The 18315-nt window shown below is 43.2% G+C and overlaps 2 protein-coding genes across 8 annotated transcripts in view; one reads left to right on the top strand and one right to left on the bottom strand.

Annotated features, from left to right (window-relative positions):
• LOC132398780 (RNA-binding protein 12B-like) overlaps nt 1-18315 on the bottom strand; it is a 225819-nt gene that overhangs the window by 133469 nt on the left and 74035 nt on the right. The gene's annotated exons all lie outside the window — the stretch shown is intronic.
• Nucleotides 8211-18315, top strand: part of cibar1 (CBY1 interacting BAR domain containing 1) — a 55355-nt gene continuing 45250 nt past the window's right edge. The window contains exons 1-2 of the mRNA XM_059978693.1: nt 8211-8428; nt 12672-12906. Coding sequence (XP_059834676.1) covers nt 8394-8428; nt 12672-12906 — 270 coding nt within the window. The 5' untranslated portion in view covers nt 8211-8393. The remainder of the gene's footprint in view (nt 8429-12671; nt 12907-18315) is intronic.

The following is an 18315-nucleotide window of genomic DNA, read 5'->3' as shown; positions in this document are numbered from 1 at the left end:
TTTAAGTCGAAGGTTGAGAGGTTCTTCATTAACCAGGAAGCGAAAGATTACAAGTAGAAGGCAGGTCAATGGTAGTGAGAGGGAAATGGATCAGCCATGATGAAATAGTAGAGTAGATTTGATGGGCCAAATGGCCTAATTCTGCTCCTCTGTCTTATGGAGGGATTGTTAGGAGCTCTGAATGTGAAGGAGGAGGTGTGTGGGCAGGAGTAGCACTTTTTCCACTGCAGGGACAATATGCATTAATGTTTTTAGGCAACAAACTTGTTTTGTTCTGAAAAATTGGGTGGGGGTGGGGGTACAGCAATTTAAATATGTACAGCCTCGTCTGCTCAGTGTAATGTAGGTAGTGTTCCACCTTAGCCTGCTTGCATAGTTTCAAGATTGTTGCATGCAGTCTTCCACCTTTCATCAACACTATTATCACTTCAGCAGGGTGCTTGATATTATGAGTAGTCAGCAATGTGTAAAGCTAATAAAAGAATAATCTAATAAAAGAAACTATGCATTGTGACATAATTGCTGTTGGGAGTCATTGTACAAGTGAATCTGATCTGTGAGAGAGTAAACAATAACTGATAATCTGATGTAACAGCTTTAAAAATTATTTCATAATTGTCATTTGATTCGGGTGTGGAATGTGAGAGAGGTGACTGGCATTCTCAAAGCTGGAGGTAGGAAGGATGCCATCCGGGTTCTTGTTCAAAATGGAGAAATAAGAAACAGAAACCTCTGAAATCAATGCAGGGAAGAGCTTAATTATCTAACACAATGTGCCATGGTCAGTGATTACATCTTTAAACACTGTATCTTATCAATGCCATTATTAGCCAATGCATTCACATTAATCAGCTACCAATAATCATTATTATTTAGAACTCACCTTAAACAATTGTGCTTCAAAAAAATCACCTGGTAGATTGTATGATAGTCACTGATACACTTTCTAACTTCACAAGATCACAAGATAAAGGAGCATAAGTAGGCCATTTGGCCCATCAAGTCTGCTCAGCCACTCCACCATGAGCTAAACTATTCTCCCATCTAGTTCCAGTTTCTGGCTTTTTCCCCATATCCCTTGATACCCTGACTAATTAGATACCTGTCAATCTCCTCCTTAAACACCCTCAATGACCAGGCCTCCACAGCAGTATGTGGCAACGAATTCCATAAATCCACAACCCTCTGGCTAAAAGAATTTCTCCTCATCTCTGTTTTAAATGAGTACCTTCTAATTCTAAGACTGTGGCCTCTTGTGCTGGACTCACCCACCAAGGGAAGCAGCCTTTCCACATCTACTCTGTCCAACCCTTCCAATATTTGAAATGTTTCTATGAGATCCCCTCTCATTCTTCTATACTCTAATGAATACAGTCCAAGAACCAAAAAAAATGCACCTCATATGTTAGCCCCTGCATTCCAGAAATCATCCTCGTAAATCTTCTCTGAACACTCTCCAACATCCCTTCTAAGATAGGGGGCCCAAAACTGCACACAGTATTCCAAAAGAGGTCTCACCAGTGCCCCATAGAGCCTCATCAACACCTCCTTACTCTTATAATCTATTCCTCTTGAAATAAATGCCAACATAGCATTCGCTTTCCTTACTGCCGATCCAACCTGGTGGTTAACCTTCAGGGTATCCTGCACGAGGACCCCCAAGTCCCTTTGCACTTCCGATTTTTGGATTTTCTCCCTATCTAAATAATAATGTGCCCAATTATTTCTTCTTCCAAAATGTACAACTGTACATTTCTCAACATTGTATCTCATCTGCCATTTCTTTCCCACTCTCCGAAATTGACCAAATCTCTCTGCAACCTTTCCATTTCTTCAACACTTCCTGTTCCTCCACCTATCTCGGTGTCATCCGCAAATTTAGCCACAAAACCATTTAATCCATAATCTAAATCATTGATATACATTGTGTAACCCCTGGGTCGCCTCAGGCTCGCTCAGCTCGTTTCGTCTAGGGGGAGCAGCCTTCGGCCCCACCAAACTGGGTAATCAGCTGGTGTGGATGCTGTGTGATGTCACCGCCTCGCCCAAAAACAGACAGTACACCATATGCGATTAAATGAGTACAATTTATAAAGGTTACTATAACTAAGTGATTAATAACGATACAGTATATATGAAGAGAAAAAATAAAGAAAAGGCGCCAAACTTATCAAAGTCCAAACCACTTCATGCACAACCGTTGGAGCTCAATTACTGAAATCTTCTGACCATCATTCGATCCCCTCCGAACTCCTCGACTCGCAGCTCAGGACCCTCCGAGTGGTCAACCAAGCACATCTAGCTTCATCCCCCCTCCTCGGAGTACCTCCCGGCTTCGGACCCCTCTTTGGGGTCCGATCCTCGCCCAGCTTACAGCATTGCGTCCTCTCTCTCGACCCCCTTGCCCCGATCTGCCCAAAAGCCCGTCAACAAAAGCTTACAGACTCAGAAGAAAGAACATTAATCCCCATTTGGTTTACAAAGGAATACCATTCTCGTTATCAGTAAATTAGCATTCTTGCTAGTTAACAAAAGGAAACCCTTTCCCAACAGTAACAAAGAAAAAAAGAAGAAACCCCCTTTACACTCTCCCTCCACCAAATAAAAGTCATGTCCTCATGACTACTAAATAACTCGCCACCTTTCCTGCCAACACACCGTAACCCAAGCACAAACAGTGACATCTCCTCCCCACACAGTAACCCTCAGGCCCTGTTCATCAGGCGCTACTTAGGCCAACTATCTGGGAGTTCCCTAACCCTTCTGAGACCTCCGTACCCCCTCACCTAAACCCTTCAGGCTCGGACACAACTGGGGATACCTTGGGCCCACTACCAACTCCTCTCTCAACCTCTCACTCATGCCCCACACTGCACACAGCTAACTCTCCCCGCTACACCTGACTCAATGGGAGAAGGGCCAAAGGTCTCTTCCTCAATCGAGGGAAAGTCAGCAAAAGGCAGCATGTACCACACATCCAGCACATCATCCATCGAATCTGTATTCTTCCTCATTTCTGTGATCGGTAGCTGCTGTTTGATCTTCTCCAAACGGAAACACGTGGCCTGCACTGCTCCCACAGTCTCTTCAGCCTCCTGTTCAGTATTCACTGCACTGCCCTCCAGCTTTTTCTTCCTCATGACTTCTTCCAGATCAACGTTCAGGTTTTGCACTTCATTTGAACTGTCGATGGTCATCTTCAGGTTCCCTTCAAGCTTCCGTTTCTCTCTTCTGAGATTTGTCTGTAATTTCTTCACCTCCGCAAACTCCCCTCTCTGGGTTCTCAGTTTGCTATTGCCTTCAGTCAGACAACTTTCTTCATTCTCTCCAACTTGTAAGTCTTCCGAATGGTTCTAGATCACTTTCTTCAGTCTCTCCATCTTCATTTCAAACTTGATTCCGTAGAGACAGTCACTCACGAGCTGTGACCTTCGCCAGCCTTGGCACGTGTCCAGAAAACACTTTAGCTCGGTAGTTCTCAGCTGCTCCTGCAACGACCTCACTTCATATTCTCCTGAGGCAAATCCAAATACCCAGAGATCATCCACATACACCAAAACTCCAAACGCCTCCACATCCCCTATGGTCTTCCACCCGCCCCGCAGGAAGGTTGCAAGGGCTCCAGATATGCCCTGTGGCATCTTTTCGGACCCGAAGACTCCTAGGGAATTTATAACGGCCGTCTTCTCCTTGTCGGCCTCACTCATCGGGATCTGGCAACATCCACTCCTCAGATCCAGCACCTTAAACCACTTCACACCACTCAGACAGGCCATCTTCTCTCCGGCCCTCAGGGCCATATTCTGGTCACTGACAGTGCGCCTCTTCAACGCACTATAATCGACACACACGCTGCCTACGTCTTCCACGGCTGTAGGGGCCAGTCGCTGCAACCTCGCTCTCTGCGAGGTGTCTTCAGCAGTCAACTCCCCTCCCTCGTGGTATTTCGCAGCGTCCACTAAGAGGGTCTCACCACTGGCTCTTGTTTGAATTCGGTATCAGCCCAATGCTGCTACACACATCCGCACAAGCAGCTCGAAACTCTGGGTGCATCAACAATGCCTCCAAACAGCGCTCACCCGCCTCCTCCAGGCAGGCCCCCAAGCGCACCAGCAGGATACTGGTTCTCTCTAGAACAGAAACGCTGCCCGTCTCAACAGTGTCCGGACACATCAGCATTAACGATTCATGAACCTTAGTCTCCTCCACATTTGCCTCCAAGAACTCCATTTTCACTGACCAACAACCGTCGTCTGGATAATCACCAGCACTGGTACCCCGAATCTCCAGTGTCCTCAATGTCGTCAAGGGTAAATGCTTCCAATAACGGTTATGAAACAAACTGTACAGCAACTTAACCAGCGCCCCGGTGCCGAGGATGGCTTTAACTTGACTTCCATCCATCCGTAACAACACCTGTGCGCATGGCCCCTCTAAGCCTTCAGGAATAGGGTCTGTTCCTTTCGGGAGTTCCGTGGTACATTGCTGGGAACGTGCTCCCCCAGACACCCCAATCCGTTCCCCCACTGGGCCTCCTCTAAGTGTCCCGACACCTCTCGAATCAACGGAACAACTGATCCCCTTGACAGATCCCCTTGGCACCACAAGCAATTTATCTGCCCCCCTAGGCAAAAAAGGATACCCTAAAAACTTCCCACCAATCTCCTGCCACGGATATGATAAGCCCCCCCAGCTGCGGCATTTGACTTCCAGTCGAACCACACGCATTTTCCCACACTTTCCCAGAACTGGCAGCGGTCACTTTGAGGTAATTGCGCCTGACAGTTCTAACAAAGTCACCAGCCCGCCTACTCAAACTTTCAACCCGTCCCTGTCGCTTTTCCTCAGCCAAGCACTGCCACTCACCCAACAACTGAGGGGTCTGCTCCGCCCACACCTCCGCCCCTTTAGGGCTGGACATTATTCCAACAACCGGGCGGAGCTCACCACTGCTGAAACATCCCCACCTGTCACTCCTCACTCTCCAAACAGTACGGACAACCCATGGTCCCACCACCATTTCGTCAGCACTAGTCGGAACTCGAACAACGACCTCCAGGCTACCAACAGCAGCCACCCCACCCAACGCAGTGATAACCAGCAATCGCACACCCACAAAGGCACACCAGCTCTTCGCCGCAGACACAATTTAAAGAGGGTGATCACACAGCTTCCACAGAAATCAACCCCGGACGAGCACCCCACAATATAACCCCCTGGGTTGCCTCAGGCTCGCTCAGCTCGTTTCATCTAGGGGGAGCAGCCTTCGGCCCCGCCAAACTGGGTAATCAGCTGGTGTGGATGCTGTGTGATGTCCCCACCTCGCCGAAAAACAGACAGTACACCATATGCGATTAAATGAGTACAATTTATAAAGATTACTATAACTAAGTGATTAATAACGATACAGTATATATGAAGTGAAAAAATAAAGAAAAGGTGCCAAACTTATCAAAGTCCAAACCAGTTCGTGCACAACCATTGGAGATCAATTACTGAAATCTTCTGGCCACCATTCGATCCCCTCCGAACTCCTCGACTCGCAGCTCAGGACCCTCCGAGTGGTCAACCCAGCACATCTAGCTTCATCCCCCCTCCTCGGAGTACCTCCCGGCTTTGGACCCCCCTTTGGGGTCCGATCCTCGCCCAACTTACAGCATTGCGTCCTCTCTCTCGACCCCCTCGCGCCGATCTGCCCAAAAGCCCGTCAACAAAAGCTTACAGACTCAGAAGAAAGAACATTAATCCCCATTTGGTTTACAAAGGAATATCATTCTCGTTATCAGTAAATTAGCATTCCTGCTAGTTAACAAAAGGAAACCCTTTCCCAACAGTAACAAAGAAAAAAAGAAGAAACCCCCTTTACAATTGTAAAAAGTAGTAGCCCCAACACCGAACCTTGCTGAACACCACTAGTAACCGACAACCAACCAGAATAGAATCAACACACACAAAATGCTGGTGGAACACAACAGGCCAGGCAGCATCTATAAGGAGAAGCACTGTCGACGTTTCGGGCCGAGACCCTTCGTCAGGACTAACTGAAAGGAACTAACTTTCTCTCTAGTAATTTTGACTGTACCTAATTCTACTCCCTGAGACCTCTGGCTATCAGGTACATTGCTAATGTCTTCCATGTGAAGACTGATGCAAAATACTCAATTAGTTCCTCTGCTATCTCTTTGTATGTACTAACTTTTCTTCACTTAAACATTATTTTACTGGTTTTTTACAGGAGAGCTGGATTTCCATGTCTCAATCCTACATCATCATGTGACATCCCCCCCCCGCCATCTCTTTGTTACCCATTATAATTTTCCCAGCATCATTTTCTATCAGTCATATATCTACCCGTGTCACTCTTTTACTCTTCATATATTAAAAAAAACTTAGTATCCTTTATTATGTTAATTGCCAATTTCCTTTCATTATTCATCTTTTCTTTCCTCATGACTTTCTTAGTTTCCTTCTGTAAGTTTTTAAAAGCTGCCCAGTCCTCAGTTTTCCCACTAATTTTAGCTTCCTTGTACACCGTCTCTTTTGCTTTTATTTTAGCCTTAACCACTCTCGTTAGCCATATTTGTGCCATTTTTCCATTCATGATATTTTTTTTTCTTGGAATATATTTTTCCTGCACTTTCCTAATTTCTTGTAGGAATTTCATCCAATTCTGCTCTACCATCCCTCCACCTAGCTTACTTTTCCAATCAACTTGGTCCAGTTCCTCTCTCATACCATCGTAATTTCCTTTGTTCCACTGAAATATCGATACACCTGATACCAGCTTCTCCTTTTCAAATTTTAAACTGAACTCAATTATATTACATCGCTACTTCCAAGGAGTTCCATTATCTCTAGCTCCCTAATTGCCTCAGGTTCATTGCACAGTACCCAATCCAAAACAGCCGATCCTCCGGTGGGCTTATGGACAAGCTGTTCCAAGTAGCCATCCCGTAGGCATTCTACAAACTCCCTCTCCTGAGATCCAGCACCTTCCAGACTTTCCCAATCACTTTCATATTAAAATCCCCCATAATTATCTTAACATTTCCTTTGGACACGTTTTTTCTATTTCCAGCTGCAACTTGTAGTCCACATCCCAGCTGCTGTTTGGAGGCCTGTATATAACTGCTATTAGTGTCTTTTAACCCTTGCCAGTTTTTAACTTGACTCATAAGGATTCTATCTCATCTGATCCTATGTCCCTTCTTTCCAGTGATTTGATATCGTTGCTTACCATCAGGGCCACACCACCCCCTTTACCTACCTTCCTATCTTTCCTATACACTGTGTATCCTTGGATATTCAGCTCCCAATCACGTCCATCATTTAGCTATGACTGGGTAATGGCCACAATGTCATATCTTTTAACCTATAGCTGTACAAGGTCATCCACTTTATTTCTAATGCTGCCTGCATTTAAGTACAACAAAAAAGGATAACAGCTCTAGGCAACAACAGCTAAGAGATTTTGCAGATGTTGGAAATCTTGAGAATACCGAAGGAACTCAGCAATTGAGACGGGGAATAAAGGGCTGACATTTCGGACCGAGCCCCTTCGTCAGGAAAGGTAGTGCCGTACAGGTGCGCAGTTGGCTTAAGGTACAGAAGGATAAGGGTTATCAATTGTATCAAAGGCAGCAGATGAGTTACGAAAGTTGGGGGGGGGGGGGGGGAGAAGAGAAATAGTTTTCCTTATCTGATGTAAAACAAAATTATTTTGATTCTTTTCACGCTCCTACAGTTACGAAAAGCTCTAAAGTTATGAGACGACGTTATGATCTGGGACCTTGCATATTACAAAATAAAGGTGAGTTTAGTAGAATCACAGCTCCAGAGTCCCGTCTGGATTCTGACTTGACCTCCAGTTCTGTCCGTATAGTTGGCGCATTTTCCTAGTGGCCGCATGGGAGTCCTCCGGCTGGGGCTCCGGAATTTTAATACCAATACAGTTATCTCCTATTTTATTGATATGCGGTGGAATATCAAAAGTTGATAGGAATGCGGGGAGAATTAGTAGGAATAATGGTCGGGAGCTGCTGGATGTGTCCGAGACATTGTTCCTGTGTTGCGTTTCACTACGACTCTTACTTAATTCGCTTAATATTCGTGATAATTACGAGACCTGTCAAAAAACACTTTTTAAAAAAAAAATTGAGTGCAGTATGTAATTTTGCTGTCGTCACTGCGGTAGTTAATAAGGAGTTGTTGGCAGTTCGCTCCGCCTAGGTTCGTTCAGTCATCAGCACTGTCTGCGCCCCGGGTCTGTCGGCGGCTGCCATGGTAACGGTGGGACTCGGCCCCGGTTAGATCGGGAGCGCAGCCTCACTCCTCTTGGCGCTGGTCGGTCGAGGCCCGGCCTCCTCTTCTCAGCTCCTCAAGGGGGAGCCATCATGTTCCAGGCCCGTGACCAGGACACGCGAGCGAGGTAAGACCTCCCTCATACCGGGAAGTAACGATTCCATTTTCATCCATAGGAAAATGCGAGGCTTCCTTACGGGCCTAGTCTCTCCGCTGTCAGAGCGTAGGTCAGGCGGGGGTGGTCTGGCAGCTACAATCGTTAATGCCATTTTCTCCTGGTGCTCCGGTTTCCTCCCACAACTAAAGACGTACCGATTAATATTTGTAAATTGCCCCGTGATGAGGCTGGGGTTAAATCGCGGGTTGCTAGGCGGCGCGTCTCGAAGGGCCTATTCCGCGCTTTATCTCAAATAATAAACGCGGTAGTTTTTATTCCAAAATAAAAGGAGTGCACTGATGAAGTGGCCAATATGGTTGAGATCTCTGCCTTTGGAGTTGAAATAAATCCCAGAATAGAGCGCCTAGAATTTTCTACCTATTTATCTTAAAGGAATCTTGGAGCACTGCACTCCAGGAAAATCCCCATTTGCCGTTAGATTTAATGACGTGGTTTCATTTGACAGACTAACCTTCCTTCCCTGAGCTGGGGTTCTCTGCACTTAGCGCAAATTCAGGTAGTGGTCATCTCTCTTGCTCTTAATCAGGCTGATCCATTTTATCAGACCCGCATAATAACATCAGTAAGGTACCAGTTATTGGTGCAATACAGATTCTTCACTCAACACCACGATTAGGCTTAACGAGCTGTAGTATTGTAAAGTCATTTAAAAATAACTCGACTCGTACAATCTCAGTAGTTTTTAAACCCAATTTCTTGTACATAACACTTCTGCAAAGAAAGCTCAAAGAAACAATTAAGATTCATGCAAGTTGGAGTCAGAGAAGAGTACAGCACACACGGGCCCTTCGGCCCAGCTAGTGCACGTCAGACCATTTAAACTGCCAACTCCCATCGACCTGCACTTGGACCATAGCTCTCCATACCCCTGCCAACCATGTACTTCTCCAAACTTAAACACCAAAATTGAATTTGCACGCACCAGTTACAGTGGTAGCTTATTCCACACTCTCATGAACTTATGAAGTTTCCCCTCATGTCCCCTTTAAACTTTTCACCTTTCTCCCTTAACCCATGACTTCTAGTCCCACCCAACCCCAGTGGGGAAAAAAACCTGTCTGTATTCACACTATCTATATCCCTCATAATTTTGTATGCCTCTACCAAATCTCCCCCCAATCTTCTACGTTCCTAGGAGTAACCTATTCAATTTTTCTTTATAATTCAGGTCCTCTAGTCCCAGCATTATCCTTGTAAATTTTCTCTATACTCTTTCAAACTCATTTACATCTTTCCTGTAGGTTGGTGACCAAAACTGCAAACAATACTTAAGATTAGCCCTCACCAACATCTTGTATAACTTTGACATTACACCCTATCTCCTGCATTCTCTTACAAGGATGTAAGAGAATGTGCCCTTAGTAATAATGATCAGAGAGACATGGAGAGAATCTCTATTTGTCGATAAGTAACCTTTATTGTCTCAACTAAAATGCCTGTGAGTTCACAAACTAACTACCTGTGTGCACACCCACTACGGTTCCCTGACCTTCCATGAACAGTCAATGAAGAGAAAATATATTACCTGGGAGAAGAGTCTACACTGGCCGAGCATTCCTCATGGACCTGATCTCCACATCCATGATGGTTGATCTCTGAGAGTTATTGCTGCTTCGTATTTGAAGCTCTTAACTCTTACAGTGTTTCTCATCAGTTGCACTAATGGATCTCTGTCACATTGGTGCAAGGTCACCTGACCTATCTGGTTCTGGTCAAGGGCTACAACCAACCTTGTTCGATGGTCTCTGCCCTCTGTTCCTTCCAACTCTGGTTCAAGCCGGTTAAATTAGGTGACCAAGACACTGAGTCTAATTAGATAACAGATTGTTTTTCTAGCAAGCCTGCCACTTAATAAATAGTTACTTGTATGAGAATGATCTCAGGTTTAGCAAGTCATTAGCTGAAACAACTTGTGTCCACATTCGATTTCTCTGATAAGATTATCCCAGAGCAAGAATCATTTCAGTTCACAAAGGTCTGTAAGGAAAGTCTCACAAATTGACCATTTCCATCTCCTTCAAGCACATGGCAAGAACAAAAACAACTGGCTTATCTACCTTCATTGTCTTTGATTTGTCGGAATCCACTGATTTGTAGACTAGTTCTTTTTTGATAACAATTCAGTACTTTGGCTTATGAAGGCCATTGTGCCAAAAGCTTTCTTTATGACCTTATCTACCTGTGCCTCCACTTTCAATGAATTATGGAACTGTATTCCCAGATTCCTTCCTTCTATCACAGTCCCAATTGCCCTACCGTTCACTGTGTAAGACCTACCCTGGTTGGTCCTACCAAAATGCAACAGCTCACACTTGTCTGCAATAAATTCCATCTACTATTTTTCAGCCCATTTTTCCAGCTAGTCCAGATCCCACTGCAAGCTCTGATGGCCTTCCTCGCTGTCTGCTACACTGCCAATATTGGTGCCATCTGCAAATTTGCCATCCTGATCTGGTTAACTGCATTATCACTGGATAAACAATAATGAACACGGCACCAATCCCTGCAGCACTCTACTAATCACGGGCCTCCAATCAGAGAGGCAACCATCTACAACCATTTTCTGGTTTCTCCCACAAAGCCAATATCTAATCAATTAACTACCTCATCTTGAATTCCAAGTGACTGAACCTTCTTGACCAACCTCACAAGCGAGACCTTGTCAAATGCCTTGCTAAAGTCTACTTGGACACCATAAGGCACCAATGCCTTATTGTCATCAACTTTCTTGGTAACTTTAAGATTAGTTAGACATGATCTACCACAAATAAAATCATGTTGGCTATCCCTAATCAGTCCAAGTCCATCCAAATACTCATATTTCTGTGCCCTTAGAATACCTTCCAATAACTTTCCCACTACTGATGTCAGGCTCACCAGTGTATGGTTTCCTGGTTTTTAAAGCCTTTCTTAAACAGCAGAACAACATTGGCTATCCTCCAATCTTCCAGTACCTCACCTACTGCTAAGGATGATTTTAAATATCTCTGCTAGAGCCCCTGTATTTTCTGCACTTGCGTCCCACAGGGTCCAAGGGAAACAGCTTGTCAGGCCCTGGGGATTTGTAAACCTAAATTTTCCTCAATACAGCAAACATTCTCTCTCTAATCTGTATCGGGTATCGGGTCCATGACCTTTACCTCTCCTGTAGACTGTGTCTGTCTCCCGAATAGATACAGATGCAAAATATACATTCAAGATTTCCCGCAACTCTTTTGGCTCTATGCTTAGATTACCATTCTGATCTTCCTGATGACCAATTCCGTTCCTTGCAATCCTTTTACTCTTAACATATCTGTAGAATCCCTTAGGATTCTGCTTCATCTTGTCTGCTAGGGCAACCTCATTCCTTCTTTTAGCCCTTTTGATTTCTTGTATTTCATAAGCACCTATACCCACTATGCACCTCCTTTTTTTTCTTAATCAGGCCTCAGTATCTCTTGAAAACTAAGGCTCCCTAAATCTGTAATCTTTATCTTTTATTCTTACAGGCACATGTACACTCAAAATTTCACTTCTAAAGACTTCCCACTTACCAAGTACACTTTTGCTAGAAAACAGCCTTGCCCAATTCACACTTGCCAGATTTTTGATGGTACCACCAAAACTGGCCTTTCCCCAGTTTAAAATCTCAACTTGCGGACCAGACCTATCTTTTTCCATATTTACTTTGAAACTAACGGTATTATGATCATTAGATGCCAAGTGTTCCTCTACACAAACTTCTGTCACCTGCCTTGTCTCATTCCTGAATAGTGGATAAAGTATTGCACTCTCTCATTGGAACTTCTATGTACTTCTCTGTAACTAAACCACAAGAACATTGATGTATTTCACACCTGCCACCACCCATTTCCTCTGGTGATTTATTGCAAATTATTGTGGTTCTGAACGCTGTAGTCTCTGTTCTTGGATGGAGTTTAGTAAAAGGCGGGAGGATCACAAAAAGCCTGGATTTGCTTTCTTCCAAATTTCCATCCTAATTTCCACCACTAATTTATAAGACTGATTTAACTACAATAAGCTTGTAAAGTCAACCCTGACACACCACACCACACTGCTCATTTGTCATAAGAGATTCTTTATGGTAATTCAAATTAAATATCTGAATACTTCATTTTTTTAATTTCAAAGTAAAACCAATTTTTGCTTTAAATGACTTTAAACAATCTTGAATTGTTTTTTTTCCCAGGGACAGTCAAACCAAGTATATTCAGAGCACTGTTGCAAATGTGGAAAAACACTTTGGTGACTTGTGCAGCTTATTTGCAGCCTATACTCGAAAAACTGCAAGACTGCGTGATAAATCTGATCTCTTAGTTAAAGAACTCCGAGAGTATGCTGATACAGAAACACCTCATCTAAAATATGGCTTGAGTAGTTTTGCAGATCATTTTGCTTTAATTCAGGATTATCGACATGCAGAGGTGAGCAGATTAAAGTGTTTTTTTTATAGTTGTGACATTTGTTTAATGTATCTATTCAGCCCATCAAATTCGGTTCTCACATCAATTTACTCCCTTATTTAATTGTAAGTTATTCTTTTTCATGGGTCCATATGCTCCACCTCTGATAACTACTGCCACTCACTGACAGATGCTGTAAGTTGACTATCTTTGGGATTTGGGATGAAATTGGAGTAGCCAGGGAAAACCCACAAAGACACAGGGAGAACTCATAAACTTTGCACAAGGCACTGGGGGATGGAATCAAACCTGGATCAGTAGAGTTGCGAGGTTTCAGTACTATGGCACCACATTAACATTTCTAAATTCAATAGTACATTATATCAGGGTACCGTAAGTAGATCCTGCTCTGCCATTCAGTGCAATTATTAATGGCTGATTCTACATCTCAATACCATATTCCAGATCTCTCCCTGCTTCCCGTGATGTCTCTTGTATCTGAAATTCCATCTGCTTTCTTCATGCATGTATTTGGACATTTGGCCTCTACTGCTCTCTGTAGTATGTCAGAGGCTCAACACTCTCTGAGTGTAGAAATTCCTCTAGACTCCTAAATGATTAAGTCCTTACCGTGTGACTGTGACTTCTTACTCTACATAACCTCAGTCAGGGAGAACATCTAGCATCCAGGATGCATAGTTTCCAGAATTTTATCTGTTTCAAACAATATTCCTTCATTCTTTTACACTGTTAGTGAAAGAATGCCTGGTTAACCCAATTTGTTTATTTGACAGTCTTGCCATCATATAGGTACAAGCCTTCTGAACCTTTGCTGCACTGCCTTGTTAGCAAGTATAGCTTGTCTTCTGCCTGGAGCTTGTGTTATTTAAGGATTTGTTCTGAGACCTTTGTGATATATATCAGTGATTTGGATGAAAATAAGATGAGTGGCTTAGCAAGTGTGCAGGTTACAACAAGTTTAGTGGAGTTGTTAACAGTATAAAAGACTATCAAAGAATGCAGTGTGATATGGATAAGACCATAAGATATAACAGCAGAAGTAGGCCTTTCAGCCCATCAAGTCTGCTCTGTCATTCAATCATATACTGATTCAATTCTTCCAGTCATCCCCACTCCCCTGCCTTCACCCCATACCCTGGCTAATCAAGAACCTATCTATCTCTGCGTTAAATACACCCAATGATGGCCTCTACAGCTGCTCATGGCAACAAATTCCACAGATTTACCACTCTCTGACTAAAGTAATTTCTCTGCAGTTCAATTCTAAATGGATGTCCTTCAATCCTTAAGTCGTGCCCTCTTGTCCTAGAATCCTGTACCATGGGAAATACGTTTGCCATATCTAATCTGTTCAGGCCTTTTAACATTCGGAATGTTTCCATGAGATCTCCCCTCATTCTCCTGAACTCCAACGAATACAGCACAAGAGCTGCCAGACATTCCTCATACAGTAACCCTTTCATTCCTGGAATCATTCTCGTGAATCTTCTCTGAACCCTCTCCAATATCAGTATATCCTTTCTAAAATAAGGAGCCCAAAACTGTACGTAACTCAAAGTGTGGTCTCACGAGTGCCGTATAGAGCCTCAACATCACATCCCTGTTCTTATATTCTATCCCTCTAGAAATGAATGTCAGCATTGTATTCACCTTCTGCACCACCGACTCAACCTGCAGGTTAACCTCTAGGGTATCTTGCACAAGAACTCCCAAGTCCCTTTGCATCTCTGCATTTTAAATTCTCTCCCCCTCTAAATAATGGTCTGCCTGTTTATTTCTTCCACCAAAGTGCATGACCACACACTTTCCAATATTGTATTTCATTTGCCACTTCTTTGCCCATTACCCTAAACTATCGTAAGTCTCTCTGCAGGCTCTCTGTTTCCTCAACACTACCCGCTCCTCAGCCTATCTTTGCATCATCGGCAAATTTATCCACAAATCCATTAATATCGTATTCCAAATCATTGACATACATCGTAAAAATCAGCAGTCCGAACACCAACCCCTCTGGAACTCTGCTGGTAACTGGCAGCCATCCAGAATAGGATCCCTTTATTCCCACTCCCTGTTTTCTGCTGACCAGCTAATGCTCCACCCATGCTAGTAACTTCCCTGTAATTCGATGGGCTCTTGCTAAGCAGCCTCATGTGCGGCACCTTGTCAAAGGCCTTCTGAAAATCCTGTCTACCCTGCTTGTAATTTCCTCAAAGAATTCCAATAGGTTTGTAATGGCAGGATTTTCCTTTCAGGAAACCATGCTGGCTTTGGCCTATCTTCTCATGTGCCTCCACATACTCCATAATCTCATCCCTAACAATCAATTCCAACAACTTCCCAACCACTGATGCCAGGCTAACAGGTCTATAGTTTCCTTTCTGCAGCCTCCCACCCTTCTTAAATAGCAGAGTAACATCTGCAGTTTTCCTGATATCCAGTACAATGCCAGAGTCTATTGATTCTTGAAAGATCGTCATTATGCCTCCACAAACTCTCCAGTTAGTTCCTTCAGAACCCGAGGGTGCATTCTATCAGGTCCAGGAGATTTATCCACCCTCAGTCCATTAAGCTTCCTGAGCACCTTCTCAGTTGTAATTTTCACTGCACAAACTTCTCTTCCCTGACACTCTTGAATATCCGGTATACTGCAGACATCTTTCACTGTGAAGACTGATGCCAAATACGCATCCAGTTCCTCTGCCATCTCTGCAACTCTCATTACAGTATCTCCAGTGTAATTTTTATATCTACCCTCAACTCTCTTTTACCATTTATATACTTTAAAAAGCTTTTAGTATCATTATTGATATTAGTCACCAGCTTCCTTTCATAATTCATCTTTTCCTTCCTAATGACCTTCTTAGTTTCCTTCTGCAAGTTTTTAAAAGCTTGCCAATCCTCTATTTTCCCACTAGCTCTGGCTTTCTTGTATGCCCTTTCTTTTGCTTTTACTTCGGCTCTGACTTCACTTGTCAGCCATGGTAGTATCTTTCTTCCCTTTGAAAATTTGTATGTAAACAGATTAAGGAAGTATTTAAAAATAATAGGGGGATTTCAACTTCCCAAATATAAACTGGTATCTTCTTAGTGTAAAGAGTTTAGATGGGGAAGATTTTGTTAAATGTATCCAGTAGGAATTCTTAAATCGATATGTAAATGGTTTTACAAGAGGAGGGGCTGTACTGGACCTGATGTTGAGTAATGAGCCTGGCCAGGTGAGCAGTTAGGGAACAGAGACCACAACGCCCTAACTTTCAGAAGAGTTATAAATAAGGATAGGTGTGAATTTGAAATTGGAGTAGGGCAAATTACGAGGGCATTAGGCAGGAACTAAGAAGCATTAATTGGGAGTATCTTTTTTTCTGGCAAGTACACATCAGGCACGTGGAGGCTGTTTAAAGAACAATTGCACAGATAACAGAAAAATTACGTTCATGTTAGAAGGAAGGACATCAATTGAAAGATAAGAGAACCTTGGATGTCCAGAGAGGTAATGAATTTAGTCAAGAAGAAAAAGGAGATGTATGTAAAGCTTAGGAAGTCAGGATCAAACAGAGCATATGAGGTTTATAAAGAAGCCAGAAAAGACTCCAGAAGGGAATTAGGAAAGCCAGGAGTAGCCACGAAAAGTCCTTGGCAAGTAGGATTAAATGAATCCCAAGGCATTCTATACCTACGTCAAGAGCAAGAGGATAACTAGGAAGAAGGTAGGATAAAAAGGGGAACATTTGCTTGGATGCGGAGTATATGAGTGAGGTGCTTGATAAGTATTTTGCTTCAGTATTTACCAAGGAAAAGGACATTGAGGACCAGGAGATCATTGCTGAGTGCATCAATATGTTAAGGCATTTAGAGATCAGAGAGGAGGAAGTATGCATCTCCTAATGTGTATTAAGGTGGATAAGTCCTCAGAGCCTGAAGGGACTTACCCCATGTTATTGAGGGAGGCAAGAGACGAGATTGCTGGGGTTTTGACCAGTATCTCATGCCCTCTCTAGGCACAGTTAAATCCTGGAAACTATAGATCGATGAGTCTCACATCAGTTGTAGGGAAATTGCTGGAGAAAATTCTTAGGGATAGTATACATGAGCATTTGGAAACCCATGGCCTAATTAGGGAGAGCCAGTATGGTTTTGTGTGGGGCAAGTCATGTCTTACCAACTTGAGTGAGTTTTTTTGACAAGGTGAAGAGAGAGATTAATGAAGATGGAGCAGTGGATGTTGTCTACATGAATTTTTAGTAAGATGTTTGACAAAGATCCTCATGGGAGGCTGATCCAGAAGATCAGGTTACATGGGATCCATGGCGATTTGGCTGTTTGGATTCAGAACTGGCTTGCACATGGAAGACAGGGTAGTGGTTGAAGGGACTTATTTGAGCCAGAGGTCCATAAAATGGTGTTCTGCAGGGGCCTGTGCTGTGACCTCTTTTGTCTGTGATGTACATAAATTACTTGGATGAAAATGTAGATGGATGGTTAGTAAGTTTGCGGATGATACCAAGATTGGTAGAGTTGCAAATGGTGTAGAAAACTGGCAAAGAATATAGCACGATATAAATCAGTTGCAGATATGGGCAGAGAAATGACAGATGAAGTTTAATTCAGATAATTGTGAGCTGTTGCATCTTGATAGAGCAAATGCAAGAGACAGTACACTGTTAAGGGCAAGATCCTTAACAATGTTGCTCAGCAGATCTAAGTTCTTATCTCCTTGAAAGTGGCTACAAAGATGATAGGGTGGTTAAGAAGGCTTATGGAATGATTTTATTAGTCCAGGCATTGAATTCAAAAGTTAAGACATTATCTTTATAAAACCCAGTTTGGACCACATTTGGAGTATTGCATACTGTTCTGGTCACCCTACTATAGGATGGATGTTGAGGCTTTGGAAAGGGTGCAGAAGAGGCTTACCAGGATGCTGCCCGGTTTAGGGGGCATGTGCTATGATGAGGGGCTGGACAAACTTGGGTTGTTTTCTCTGAAGCGCTAGAGGCTGAGGGGAGATCAGATAGAGGTTTATACAATTACGAGAGGCATAAATAGAGTAGACTGGGAGTATCATTTCCCAGGATAGAAATGTTTAATACCAGAGGACATGCATTGAAGATGAAATGGGGTAGGTTCAAAGGGGATGTGAGGGGTAAGTTTTTTTTTTACTCAGAGTTTTGGATGTCTGGAACGTACTGCCTGATATGGTGGTAGAGGCAAATACATTAGAGATTTTTAATATTTAGATAGGGACATGAATGGAAGGAAGATAGTGGGATATGGACATTGTGCAGGTAGTAGGGATTATTTTTGAATTTTTTTTAAACTAACTATTTAGCTGATTCAGCATTGTGGACTGAAGGACCTATTCCAGTGTTGTACTGTTCTATGTAAAAGTATTGACTGTTTCTCTCCTGA

This window comes from Hypanus sabinus, chromosome 1, assembly GCF_030144855.1.
Source record: "Hypanus sabinus isolate sHypSab1 chromosome 1, sHypSab1.hap1, whole genome shotgun sequence".
Taxonomy (NCBI): Eukaryota; Metazoa; Chordata; class Chondrichthyes; order Myliobatiformes; family Dasyatidae; genus Hypanus; species Hypanus sabinus.
The sequence above is the reverse complement of the archived record's forward strand: the minus strand, read 5'-3'. Positions and strand labels throughout refer to the sequence as shown.